Genomic DNA, 14,287 nt, shown 5'->3' on the forward strand with positions numbered 1-14,287 from the left:
AACCACTGCTTTGCATGTTGCTGTGCCACTAACAAGCATAATGGCATAGTAGGAGTAAGGACGAATTAGGAATCTTAGGACAGAAGAGGCCATCATAAATGGCAAAAAAGTTGGAGGGAATTTGTAAACCTTTCAGTAAACATTTGACATCCTCCCCTCCCGCCCCCCACCCCCAAAGAACCACAGCCAAACATGTCACGGTATAAGTACAGTTTCTTAACATTTTCAGGTATGTTTTCTTTAAGTTACCAAAAGTAATATAACAATTCAAATGGTACAGGTTTTGTTGTAAAGGAAATAGCTTGTTTTTAGAGAGGCACCAACAAAAATTATCTGGGGCCTGAGGAAGTAACTCAGTTCTCGAGCGCATGGCTGGAGTGCACAGTGCCTGGGTTTGATCACTGGTACCAAGTGGCTTTCGAAACATCACTGCATGTGGCCTGGATGGTTCCCAAACATTGGGAAAACCCCCAACCTTGAAAAAGTCTAGTTTTCTCAGAATTACCTTTCATTTGTACAAAACTTTCTATTTTTAAATCTTTCATGTATGTTTGCAATGTTATTTGAGAAAAGTCTTTTGAATTTTCACTTATGGGTGCAGGGAGGTAGCTCCATAGCTGAGTGCATGCTTTGCCTGTTGGGGCACCAAGGTTTGACCTGGCATCACAAGCCTCTCCTGTGCACTTCTGGCATCAGCAACTGACCACTGCTAGGTGTGCCAAACTAATAATGATGAATTTTACCTGCATTTTTTTTTGTCTTTGTTCATGTTAACTTCATATATACTAAGATCAAGTAATAAAATATTGCTATCTCTGTTTTCAAAGTAAAGGAGTTTCTTACTGAGTATTATGGTAGTGGTTTTTCTTCTTCATATGTAAATTGGACCTTCTCTGTGCTTGGGTGTCAATCTGAGGGCAGCATATCTAGTGATGCCCATGAGCCATGTATTAACAAGGATCAACCTGGGGTTCCCACATGTAAAGCATGTGCTCCTGCACAGTGAGCATCTCCTCAGCCTCCTGAATATAAATTTTGTTTGTTTAAGACTGGACCGATAGAACAGCAGGTAAGGCACTTGCCTTGCACTGGTCAACCCAAGTTGATCCCCGGCACCACGTATGGTTCTCCAGTTTCTACTAGAAGTGATCCCTGAGCATAGAGCCAGAAGTAGGTCCTGAGCACCGCTAGGTGTGGCCCAGAGTAATAATAATGATAAATTTTGTTGTAGGTTAAGATATCCGGAAAATGGCAAAACTGTGAGATGATGTAATTTGCCAAAAATATTAAGAGAAACTCAGTTCTGTTTCTAGGCTTTGGGCTTAGAAAGTTTACATCAGATGTATAATGCATTATAAAATCTTATTGATATTTTCTCTTTCTTTTCCAGCTGAACTATCCCAAGCAATAAACAGTGGTACCTTATTATCAAAACCATCCCCACCTTTACCACCCAAGAGAGGCATTCCATCAACCGTGGTGCCCACGTCAGAGTCTGCCCCCGTCCCCCCAAAACCTTCGAGCGATCAGAGAGAAAAGAACACATGTTCCATGGGCTCTGAGTCATCGCTGGTGATCCCGCCTCCCTCGCCGTCCCCTCCGTTGCCTACTCACAGACCTCCAGAGCCCCCGCGATCCCCTCCGCTCCTGGCTAAGACTGTTCAAGCTGGGCCTGAAGTTGAGTTTCCACCTTCCTTAGACATAGCACAAGGGGCTCCCCCGCAGGAAGATCTGAAAAAGGAAGGAACCAAGAGGATTTCGGACCCAAACTCTGGAGAGCCCCACATTCCCGCTCGGCTGCCCCCTCTCCCCCTGCATATCCGAATCCAGCAGGCCCTGACCAGCCCGCTCCCTGTGACGCCTCCCTTGGAGGGCTCGCACCGAGCCCACTCATTGCTTTTCGAGAACAGTGAGAGCTTCTCTGAGGACAGCAGCACCCTGGGCCGGACCAGGTCCCTCCCCGTCACTATTGAGATGCTGAAAGTGTGAGTGCCTTTAAACCTTGACCACTTTTTTCCTCTCCTTGATGCGTCATAATTCCACCTGGAAAAAACATACCTACAAAATGTGTGAAGGAGGGGCTGGAGTGATAGCACAACGGGTAGGGCATTTTCCTCGCACTCGGCCGACCCGGGTTTGATTCCCAGCATCCCATATGGTCCCCTGAGCACCACCAGGAGTAATGCCTGAGTGCATGAGCCAGAAATAAGCTCTGTGCATCACTGAATGTGATCCAAAAAGAAAAAAAAAGTGTGTGTGAAGGAGCCAGGAGAGTAATACAGTGAATAAGCCACTTGCTTTGCAAGTCCTACCCCAGGTTCAATTCCTGGCACCAAACATGGTTCCCCCAGGCCTCCCAGGAGTGACACCTGAACAGAGCCAGGAGTAAGCCCGAAGCACTACCTGATGTGGCCCAAAAACAAAGAGCTTTGGTCTTGGGGTAAGAGAACTTAGGGCTCAAATCCCAACTCCACCACTGATCGATTATATTTGTATAGTTAAAAAAAAAGGCCCTCCCGTTGATCGTCGATTTGCTCGAGTGGGCCCAGTAACGTCTCCATTGGAGACTTTGTTGTTACTGTGTCTGGCATATCGAATACTCTCGGTAGCTTGCCGGGCTCTCCGAGAGGGGCGGAGGAATCGAACTCGGGTCGGCCATGTTGGCCGCTTGTAAGGCGAACGCCCTACCCGCTGTGCTATCGCTCCAGCCCATTTGTATAGTAAATATACTAAATATATTTGCTATGCATTTTCTTATTAATCTACAGCAATAAGCTTAACCTTTTTTTCCCCCTTCAGTCATGTAAAATAAAATAATAACTACCTCATAGGCTTATTGTGGCAATTTTCACAGCATTAGTACTTGGCACATTAGTAGAAGAAGAAAATAAGTCTAGAAAAAGAAAGGCATTCTGAAAGAAAATTCAACATTTCAGCCCCATAGACCAGAATAAATGTTGGCTCGTGTCAGTAACTTTCAAGACATACTGAGATGTCTTGGTAACTAAAAGAATTACAAATGGTCTGGAGTGATAGTGTAGCGGGGAGTGTGCTTACTTGCATGTGATTGACCCAGGTTCCATTCCTGGCACCACATGGGTTCCACTGAGCACTGCCAGAAGTGGAGTGTCCCCTGAGCAACACCAGATCTGACTTACCCCGCCCCACCCCCCCAAAAAAGGAATAATTGTTATAAAGCTTTTGCAGGATCATCCTACTTGTTATTTTGCCCTGACCTTTGTACTTGCTGGTATTATTATTTGGGGTTTGTTTGATTTGGGGGCCACACCCAGCAGTACTGGGGCTTATCCTGGCTCTGCCCTCAAGGGTCAGTCCTGGCAGGCTTGGGGGACCAGATGAGGTCCAGGGATTGAAACCAGGTCAGCTGCATTAAAGGCAAGTGTCCTACCCACTGTTCTATTGCTCTGGTCCCTATTTCATATTTTGGAAAGAGTTTAGGATTTTGAAGTAAACTGTGTCATAATTTTATACCTCCAGTTCTCATGGTAAATGCAATTTATACCTGAATTTGTAGTCAAGTAATAATATGAAGTGAGGAATTAGTTTTTGTCTTTACTTTTATCTTCTCTAGACGATGCCTTCTGCTATTTTTTGTTCTGTAGTTTTGGTGGGTGGGGCTACACTGGGTGGTGCTCAGGGATTTTTCCTGGGTCTCAGCTCTGAAGAGACCGATGGAGGTGCTAGGGGCCCATAAGTGGTGCCAGGGATTCAAAACCAGGGTCAGCTGCATGCAAGGCAAGCAGCTGCCCCCCTGAACTACATCTCCAATCCTGGGTCATAATTTTGTACTTCTCTGTTGTTAAATTTACAGGAAATGAGTTAAATACTTTGACTGACTATATTCCCTGAGCCAGGTTCAGAGTCACGTGTTCTGTAGTCTTACTTAATCAAATGAAAACAAGCTTGATCTTACATGTGAATCATTGAGGCTTTATGTGCCAGAAGGTTGTAGACCTGGGATTTGAACCCAGCAGTCTTTTGGGTTCCCCACCCATTACACACCCAACACTTGTTTTTTTGGTGTGTGTAGGGGGAGGGAGGCCCACACCTGGCACATCCGCAAGATAAGCACCCTCCCTTGCTATACTTTTGCTCTGTCCCTGAACCCAACGCTCTAGTCTTAAAGAGTTAAGCTGCTAAAATTTTCTTAGCAACAAACTAGAAAGACGGTACAGTGAATAAATCCTTTGCCTTACGCACCGCCAACTTGAACTCAATCCCCAGCACTCCATTTGAACCTGCCAGCAGTTATCCCTGAACTCAGAACCAGGAGTAAGCCCTGAGCACTGAGTATGGCCCCCTCCCCTACTGTCCTCCCAAAAAAAATGTCTTCAAAAGATTCTTCAGGTCAGCCTGAGAGAGTACAGAAGGTACAGTCCCTTACCTGCATGAGGCTGACCCTGGTTCTTCATTATTTCCTGAACTCTCAGAGGGGTCACTCCCAGTCACAGAGCCAAGAATAGCCCCCGAGCACTGCTGGATGTGTACCAACAACCCCACCCATGAGATTGTTAAAATTTGGGGAAGGACGTAAAAATTGTTTCAATCAGGGCTGAAGCAATAGGACAGTGGGTAAAGTGTTTGTCTTGTATGTGCTGACCTGCATTTGATCCCCAGAATCGCATACAATCCCCAGAGCACTACCAGGAGTGATTCCTGAGTGCAGAGGCAGGAGTAACCCCTGAGCATTGCCAGGTGTGGCCCAAAAATAAAATAAACAATTTATTTCATTCAAGGGTCCAGAGAGAGTACAAGAGATAGGGTGCTTGCCTTGCATGCAGCTGACCCAGGTTTGATCCCTGGCAACCCTATATGGTCTCCTAAGCACTACCAGGAGTAATTCCTGAGAGTAGAGCCAAAAGTAAGCCCTGAGTATCACAGGGTGTGGCCCAAAAACAAAAGCAAGCAAACAAAAAGCAATTATTTTATCCGAATGTTTCTATATAATGGGGGGGGGGGGTTGGGGGGAATCACCTGGCAGTGCTCAGGACTTATTTTTGGTTCTCTGTTCAGGAATTGAGGGTCAGCAATGTGCAGGGCAAGTGCCCTACCTGTTGTACTGTTGCTCCAGCCCCCAATGTATAGTCAGTTCTTTGTCTTGTAAATTAGTTTTCCTTTATTCTTCTAAAAGGAAAATATGTTTTCATTTGTTAGTCCAGACGATGAAGAAGACTTGGAGCAGATTCACCCATCTGCATTTGAGGAAGATGTGATACCTACCTCATCCTTTCCTAAACTACCACAGTGTCTGCAGGAGGAAGCAGAAGGAAAGGAGAGTGATTCTGATTCAGAAGGTCCCGTTCAATACCGAGATGAAGAGGATGAAGATGAAAGCCCACAAAGTAAGAAAGGGAGGGGAAAAGAAAAGCAAAGGAGAAAAGTATTCTCCACATAAATCTGCTCGCTGCTCTTAGCAAATGTGAATGGACATATGTAGCCTCTCACATCAAGTCATATGGCTGCTTTGATGGTGATAGTGGTGGGGGTGCACTAACTTCATACACCAAAATCATGTGCACTAACACTGTGTAACCACATTACTTCAACTACAATATAAAGTGTGTGTGCGTGTGTGTTTGTGTTTTCACAGTATCTTGGGGCAGAGATGTGGTTCAGTGTTAGAGATTCTAGATTTCATCTCTGGTATCATTTGAGAAAAAAAAAACCAGATCCAGCAAAATTGTACAGTGGGTAGAGCACTTGCTTTGTATGCAGCTAACCCTAAATCTCTGGCACCACATTTGATCCCCAAGCACTGCCAGAAGTGATTCCTGAGCAAGAAGCCAAGAAGAAGTCCCAAGAACTATTGGATATGGAATAAAAATAAACTAATACTTTCACATTGATGGTGTTAAAAATTTTGGAGTAGAAGAAGTTTGGTATTTGGATGATACTGAAATAATAGCAGTGACACTCTTCTTAAGTCATATGAACTTACTATGTTGGTTGCAAAGCAGGGGGGACACTTTTATGTATTTAAATCTATACATAGTGGAATCCTGAGTCTTGAAAATGAAATGCAGGGGCAAGAGTGAAAGTATAGCAGGTAGGCATTTGCCTTACATCTGACCCGGGTTCAGTCCCTGTCATCCCGCATGGTCCCCTGAGCCCACCAGGAGTGATTCCTGAGTGCAGAGCTAGGAGTAACCCCTGAGCATCACCAGTTTGGACCTGAAAAAAAAAAGGAAAAAAAAAAAGTAGAGTGCAGCTTTAACAAAAAGGTATCTTGCGGGGCTGGAGAGATTGTACAGCTGGTATGGCATTGATCTTGCACATAACCAACCCAGGTTTGATCCCCAGTACCCTATATGTTGTTCTCCCAAGCCTTTCCAGAAGTGATCCATGAGCACAGAGCCAGTTGCAATCCCTGAGCACTGCTAGGGATTATTTATTTGCTTATTTTGGGGGCTTGTGTGAGCTCTGTGCTCTGGGATCACTCATGGCAGGGCTATGAGGATCATATGGGATGTGCTGAGGGTTGAACCAAGGTTGGCCACACGCAAGACAAATGCCTTAGTCACTGTGCTATTTCTCAGTCATATTCTTATTTTTTAAAGAAATAGATAAGGCTTAGGGAGAAGACTGTCACTGTCACTGTCTTCCCGTTGTTCATTGATTTGCTCGAGCCGGCCCAGTAGCATCTCCATTGTGACACTTGTTACTGTGTTTGGCATATTGTATACATCATGGGTAGCTTGCCAGGCTTTGCCGCATGGGTGAGATACTCTCGGTAGCTTGCTGGGCTCTTCAAGAGGGGCGGAGGAATCGAACTTGGCTCGACCAGGCTGGCCGCATGCAAGGCAAACGCTCTACCGCTGTGTATCTCTCCAGCCCAGGGAGAAGATAGAGAAGGGAAAAGGAAAGAAGGAAGGGAGGGAGGGAGAGAGGGAAGGAGGACTAAGTTATGGTGGTGGGCTCAGGGGACCATACCAGATGCCTGGAATCAAACATGGGTCTGCCACGTGCAAGGCATGTACCTTACCCACTGAACTGTCTCTCCAGTCCAGGAGGAAGAATTTTATCAGGTGTGTTCATCAAAGACTTTCGCTTACATTATCTCCCCTTTACTGCCCTTCCTAAGGAGAATACAGACTGATAATAAGGAGCAAAGATCTCTCAACCAATTTAGTTCATCTCACTGAAACAATTTTAGCAGTCTTCACTTTACCCCACCTCTGTGTTAACTGGATCTGTGAGTCCAAGTCGCAAGCTGGAAATTCAGACATTTGTTCAGACTTGCCAGGTTCTACTTAAGATTGAGTCTTTGGCTTCAAGCCTTGAGTTTCTACATTGTTTCCTTTCTCTTCTATAAAGGTGCTCTGGCCAACAAAGTGAAGAGGAAAGACACGCTGGCAATGAAGTTGAACCACAGACCCAGTGATCCAGAGTTGAACGTGAATTCCTGGCCTCGAAAGAGCAAAGAGGAGTGGAATGAAATACGGCACCAGATTGGAAACACGCTAATTCGGTAAGTTTTAGCTCAGAAAAGACTGATTTGGCTATATCATACTGCACGTACTAGAAGCCGTCATAAGTGGTCGAATTTACCTTTTTTTAAAAAAATTTTTTGTTATTTATTTACTTATTTTTGGGGGCCACACAGAGCTGTGGTGAGGGCATACTCCTGGCTCTGTGCTCTGGGATCACTCCTGGCAGGGCTAAGAGGATCATATGGGATGTGCTGAGGGTTGAACCAAGGTTGGCCACATGCAAGACAAGTATCTTAGTCACTGTGCTGTCTCTCAGCCATATTCTTTTTTTTTTTTTTGCGGGGGGGTGGGGGGGTCATACCCAGCGATGCACAGAGGTTATTCCTGGCTCATGCACTCAGAAATTACTCCTGGCAGTGTTCATGGGAACATATAGGATGCTGGGAATCAAACCCTGGTCGGCTGCATGCAAGGCAATTGCCCTACCCACTGTGCTATTGCTCCAGCCCCATATTCTTATTTTTTAAAGAAATAAATAAGGATTAGGAAGGAGATGGACAGAGAAGGGAAAAAAATCAAGGACGGAAAGAAGAAAAAGGGAAGTAGTGGCCAGAGCAGGTACAGCAGGTAGGGTACTTGCCTTGCACACAGCCGACCCAGGTTTTATCCCCGTCATCCCATATTTTCCCCCTAGCATCAGCAGAAGTGATCCCTGAGTGCAGAGCCAGGAATAACCCCTGAGCATTGTCAGGTGTGGCTCAAAAACCAGAAAAAAATTTTTTTAAGGAAAGGGAAGTAATGACAGGTCAGGGGCATCAGTTAATACCAGTGATGTGGGAGAGTAGTATAGCGATGTATCCAAAGAATAGATTCAACAACACTGAAATCTAAACTGCAACCACAGAACTTTGAAACATGCCTGTGAAGAGGGAATTTGGGGAGTTGGGGTGGGGCAGGAGAGAGCACAGAAACACTGGGAGAGGGAATCTGACACTGGTGGTATAATTGGTGTCGAACTGTATGCCTGAAATCGAACCATCAATAACTTCATAAATCACGTTCCTTAATTATTTTTTTAATTAAATAAATCTGGGATAAGAGAGTACCACAGGTAAAGCATTTATTTCACTCATGACCAAGCCAGGTTTGATTCCTCGGCACCACATATGGGAACATTTCCTGAGCACCACCAGAACCCCCTCACTGCACCCTAAGAATACAGGGCTGAGGATTGGCTCAACTCAGAGAACATGCTCTCCACTCCTGAGCCCTGGGTCTTAGCCTGGCTCAAAAAGAAAAGTAAAATGAGATAGGCACAAATTTCGCTGGGGAGAGTTTGATTTGGGGCCATACCTAATGGTTTTCAGGGGCTTCTCCTGGCTCAGTGCTCAGAAATCATTCCCAGCTGGGCTTAGGAGAAATTGCATGCTGGGAGTCAGAGCAGGGGCTCCAGCCCTTTGCACGGTGTCCCTATATAAGGACTGTGTGTTTCTTTAAGTTTCTAGAGAAGTTAGGGAGTTCCTAGGACAGCAAGATCCCTGTGTCATTTATCCCATTACCGACCTAGTTAAGCACCACGCCCTTCATTTCATTAGGTCTTTTTCACACGTTCCATATAAACTGCCTCTTTTCAATGTTGTCATATATTTTTCAGGGTCATTGGAATCAAAAGATAGAGAAATTCAATGCAGGCCGGCTCCCTGCCTCTGTAGTACATGTAGAAGATAGGTGTATAAAAACAAGTATTTGTCCATCTTAGATGTTTCTCTTGGTAGAGTGAGGAAAAAGAGGTATAACTTTTGGCATAAACGTAAGAAAATCACTGAGGACCAGACAGCTAATTGAGAGGTTAAGGCACTTTCCTTGCACTGTACTATCCCTGCCAACCCTGATCTGATCCCCCAGACTGCCTATGGCTCCCTGAGCACTGCCAGGTATGACCCAGAACTCACCCCACCCCCAAGATTTTTCTAACTGAGGATGTCTTCTTTTTTGTTGCTGTTTTTTCTGTTTGTTTTGGAGACCTCACCCAGCAGTACTGAGAGGTCATGTAGCGACAGTAATGGAAGTCTGGGCTTCCACATGCAAAGCCTGAATTCAAGCCAACGTGGCTTGGAAGCAAGGGGAGGCACAAACCTGGCAGTGTTCAGTTTGCCCTGCCATTTGAAGCATGTCCATAGCCCTGGATGGGCAGCTTTACAGTAGTGATATGTAATAGCATAAACTTTTAAATACCTACAGATTTTATATACTTTTAAATACTTACGGATAGGAGGCTGGAGAGATAGTACAGTAGTTGAGGCATTTGCCTTGCATGTGACCTGCCTTGCAGGTTCAATCCCTCATACCCCATATGGTCCCCTGAGCACTGCCAGGAGAGGCAGGAGTGATGCCCGATTGTTGCCAGGTATGACCCAAAAACTTAAAAAATAAATAAATTTAAAAAGTAAGTACTTACGGATGAATTTGACAAAGTAATGTATAAGATAACCATAACCATGAAATAATGACTACAGAGAAAGAGAACCCATTAAGGGGAGAAACAGTAGTACAACAGGTAGGGCATGTGCCTTGCAGATGGCCAACCTGGGCTCAATCCCTTGTATCCCATATAGTCCCCTTCTCACAGCCAAGAGTAAATCCTGATTGCAGAGCCAAGAGTAACTCCTGAGTATCACCAGGAGTTACTCCTGAGTATCCCCATGGTATATTCGATATGCCAAAAACAGTAACAACAAGTCTCACAATGGAGACATTACTGGTGCCCACTCAGCAAATCAATGAACTACAGGAGGACAGTGCTACAGTGAACCATACCTGGAAGTGCTCAGGGCTTCCTCTTGCCTCTGCACTCAGGGATAAGTGGTGCTGGGGATGGAACCCAGGTCGGCCATGTGCAAGGCAAGTGCCTCCTCACTGGACTATCTCTCCAGCCCTAGTGCACCCACTTTTTGCTAAGAAATAATGAGTTTGATTTCCAGCACCCCATATGCTGAGCACAATCCAGGCAGCAGTGCCATTTGTGAATGCCAGCACAAGTATATCATCGCTGGCCTATCACTAATCAAGTATGTGTAAGCACCACAACTGTAGCACCGTCCTCCCATTGTTCATCAATTTGCTTGAGTGGGCACCAGTAACGTCTCCATTGTGAGACTTGTTACTGTTTTTGGCATATCGAATACATCACAGGGAGCTTGCCAGGCTCTGCTGTGCAGGCGGGATACTCTCAGTAGCTTGCTGGGCTCTCCTAGAGGGACGGAGAAATCGAACCCAGGTCGACCGTGTGCAAGGCAAACGCCCTACCCACTGTGCTATAGCTCCAGTCCACAACTAAAGCAATGAAATAGCGAAACAGTTTGAATTTTTGTTGATTCCTTGCTAGTATAGGGGCTAAAATAAGGACCCCCCAAAAAAAAAGAAATTTTAATGTGCAGAATTGGGAGATCTAACATAGACAATCTTCTTATTTATCTCCTTTTCAGACGACTGAGTCAGAGACCAACCCCAGAAGAACTGGAACAACGAAATATACTACAACGTGAGTCTGTCTACGGAGAAAAGTTGTTTAGATTTTCTTTGCTTATTTCTGACTTTAACATACACAATTGAGAGGAGGAGTATTTTCTGCAAGGACCAAGAGGAAGTATTCTAACCACGGACAATTTTTTCTTAGCTCTTAATAAAGGATTAGATTTTCCTCCATAATTCGTAACAAAATCATGTTTTGGGTGCTAGGAATGTGACTCAGTGGCAGAGTATTTGCCTTGCATGTGTGAAACCGAGTTTATTCCTCAATACCTTAAAATAAAAATTGAAAAATCCCAGTGCTGGGAATTAAATCCAGGTCTCATGCAGGCCTGGCATGCACTTTAACCTGTGCCTTTCCCCAGGCTACTCCAGAAATTACCTTGGGCGATTGCAGGGATTTGATAGTAGCTGGTAGACGTGGGTCAACTTTTTTATTTTAAGGGAAGTGTAAGACAGAGTCTGTGCATAGTGCGGACCTGCCTATCCTGGTGGAATCCGAGGCTGGCACTCAGCGGAGTCCCAGGGTTCTCCTCACTTTTTCATTGCTTATGTTTTGTACCTTAAAACTCACAAAGTAAGAGCCTGTATTTAACTTGCCTTCTATCTTAATAGTAAGTTTTCTGAAATAGTATTTTAATCTAGTATAGATTTGTTTTTTTCAAATTAAGGGTAAAATTTGATCTTATGGACCTGCTGGGGCCAGGGAGATGGTTTAAAGAACAAGTTTGCATGCTCTGCATTCAGGAAACCCAAGATCTATCCCCTATTGTGGAGTATGGTGATGGGCACTGGAGCAGATAAGACCGACCTTGCAGAGTGACCCAGAGGTGAAGCCTTGCAAGAGGGAGTACCTGGGCACAGTTGGCAGGAACAAGGTGTTAGCCAGCACCAGGTGTTCAGCCTTGAGCCTCACTCAACCTCCTAGTCACATGAGCCCAAAACACAAACTGTCATGTATGCTTAGCAAGTCATCCTGACTGCAGCATCTAGCCTTGATTGGGATTTGATTGGGGCAAAGCAGAGTTGGAAAGGTGATGGGCCAGTAATGCTAAACTTTCCATGATTGGACCTTTCTGTAAGCCAAGACCCTCTATAAAATATGTATGTATTTGGCAGTGAGGTGAACAGCCATCAGCTTCTCCCAGAGGGTTTCTCTGTACACCCATCATCCTTCGCCCCACATCTGCCTGGACCCGATGCACAACATGTCTGGGCACGTTGGGGGAAAACTGTTCTGTCCTGTCCCACATGGATCCCAGAGAAACATGCCAGGAGTAGGCCCTGAGCACCTCCAGCTGTGGCAAAAAGGAGAAAGTTAAGAGAGATGGCTTAGTAGGTTAACACCATATTTTGGGGTACTGAGAATAGTACAGCAGGTAAGGCTCTTGGCTTACATGAGGTCAACATGGTTTCCATTCCCAGCCTCACATATGGTCCCTTGAGCACTGCCTGGGAAGCCACAAAAAATTAAGTAAAGCCTTACTTTGCCTGCAGGAGACCCAGGGTTGCTCTCCATGTGATCATGGTCCCCTGAGCACTGCTGGATGTCGCCCTCAAATCAAAACATAAATATAAAAGCTTCCACACCAAAGAGGACTAGGTCAAGTTTTATGGGGTTACTGGGAGGCATCCTCGTTTTGGCCAGTTGTCCCTCATTCTACCATCACTACTTAGATAGATTGGAGAGTACAGGCATGTGCAAGGCAAACGCCTATCACTCTGACCCCCCTATTTTTCTTAAGGTCTTTACCACCTTGGATTTAGATTTTGGATGGAGTCCCATGGACATCAGGGGACAACTATATATAACCAACTTAATCACTTAGTAAACTCTAAAGTGTGGGAAATTTTGACCAGAGTGTTGAGCCTAGTTCAGGGCTGCTTCCCTGTTCTCGTAATTAAACTTTGGGACATTAAGAAATGAGCTGGGGAAGTTGACTGGGTGGAAGGTATTTCTTTATTCAATTTCTCCTAGCCTACAAATAAATAAATAAAACGTGGAAGATTTTATAGACTAATCACACGAAATTTAGCGCAGTCTTTTGTTTTAAACATTTATACTTTAATCATATACTTCTAAAATGATTATTCAAATACGTATTAAATATGTTAAGTACATATATGTATGCATTCTGCTGTACTTTATAAATTCCTAGATGATGGATTCTGATAAAATTTAGAGATTAATGACGTATACAATTCAAATATATTTATTAGGAGGCCCAATACAGCCGGTAGGACATTTGCCTTGCATGAGGCCAACCTGAGTTCAATCCCTGGCATCCCATATGCTCCCCCACGTACCACCAGAAGTAATTTGTGTGTGCTTCTCCACCAAAAAAAAAAAAAAAAATGTTTGCTAGCTCTTAGAAATTCAACAATGCATAGACAAACTCTGCTCTTCAGTATTTGATTGCTCCAGTGGGGCAGAAAATTGTCTTTGGGCTAGGATGTGCCTCAATGATGGAGCATTTTTCTTGTATATGAGCCATCCTGACTTTGATTATTTTTTTTAGTTTATTTTTTTATTGAGTAACCATGAGATACAGTTACGAAATTGTTTATGATCGGATTTCAGTCATACAGTATTCCAACACCTGTCCCTTTACCAGTATACATTTCCCACCACCAGTGTCCTCAGTTTCCTCCCACCAGTCCCCCGCCAAACTTGATTAGCCATCCCCAAGTTTGTATTTTATTCTGACTTAGGGTCTATTAGGAACAACTGCAGTGTAATTACCAGCCTGCCTCTGTGGCAGACACTTCTCTTTCTTTCTCTCTCGTTCGTTGAGTGCTCTCGCTCTTTCTTGCTTTCCCCACCCCACCCCCACTTGGGGCATCATGGTTTGCAATACAGATACTGAAAGGTTATCATATATTTCCCTTTACGTCTCCCTTTACCTCCTTTCAGTACTTAAATCTTGTCCAAAGTGATCATTTCCAACTATCATTGTCATAGTGGTCTCTTCTTTGTCCTAACTGCCCTCTCCCCCTACCTCCCACCCACTTGTGGCAAGCTTCCAAGCATGGACCATTCCTCCTGGCCCTTAGTCCAAACCTTTAAAAAAAAAATTATTCTTAGTCATTCTTTGAGTCCTTCATCAAGGACATGCTTGAGAACATGTAATAGATATTTTCTCTTTTCTTTTTTGGCCTTTTGGCTCACACCTGGTGATGCTCAGGGGTTACTCCCAGCTTTGCACTCAGGAATTACTCCTCACAATGCTTGGAATAATGGCGAACCATATGGGATGGCAGAAATCGAACCCAGGTCAGCACATGCAAGGCAAACGTCCTACCTGCTA

General features: G+C 44.6%; 1 protein-coding gene and 1 non-coding gene across 6 annotated transcripts in view; both read left to right on the plus strand.

Moving 5' to 3' along the window:
* PHACTR4 (phosphatase and actin regulator 4) overlaps nucleotides 1–14,287 on the plus strand; it is a 104,919-nt gene that overhangs the window by 79,106 nt on the left and 11,526 nt on the right. For all 5 annotated transcript variants that reach the window (XM_056123584.1, XM_056123582.1, XM_056123583.1 and 2 more), the window contains 4 exons: nucleotides 1,391–1,985; nucleotides 5,176–5,363; nucleotides 7,336–7,489; nucleotides 10,937–10,992. In XM_056123584.1, coding sequence (XP_055979559.1) covers nucleotides 1,391–1,985; nucleotides 5,176–5,363; nucleotides 7,336–7,489; nucleotides 10,937–10,992 — 993 coding nt within the window. The remainder of the gene's footprint in view (nucleotides 1–1,390; nucleotides 1,986–5,175; nucleotides 5,364–7,335; nucleotides 7,490–10,936; nucleotides 10,993–14,287) is intronic.
* LOC130032229 (small nucleolar RNA SNORA36 family) lies at nucleotides 12,834–12,966 on the plus strand. The gene has a single exon (XR_008793779.1). It is a non-coding gene; the product is annotated as a small nucleolar RNA SNORA36 family (small nucleolar RNA).

The sequence above is a fragment of the Sorex fumeus genome, unplaced genomic scaffold (genome assembly GCF_029834395.1).
Source record: "Sorex fumeus unplaced genomic scaffold, SorFum_2.1 ptg000047l, whole genome shotgun sequence".
In the NCBI taxonomy this organism is placed as follows: Eukaryota; Metazoa; Chordata; class Mammalia; order Eulipotyphla; family Soricidae; genus Sorex; species Sorex fumeus.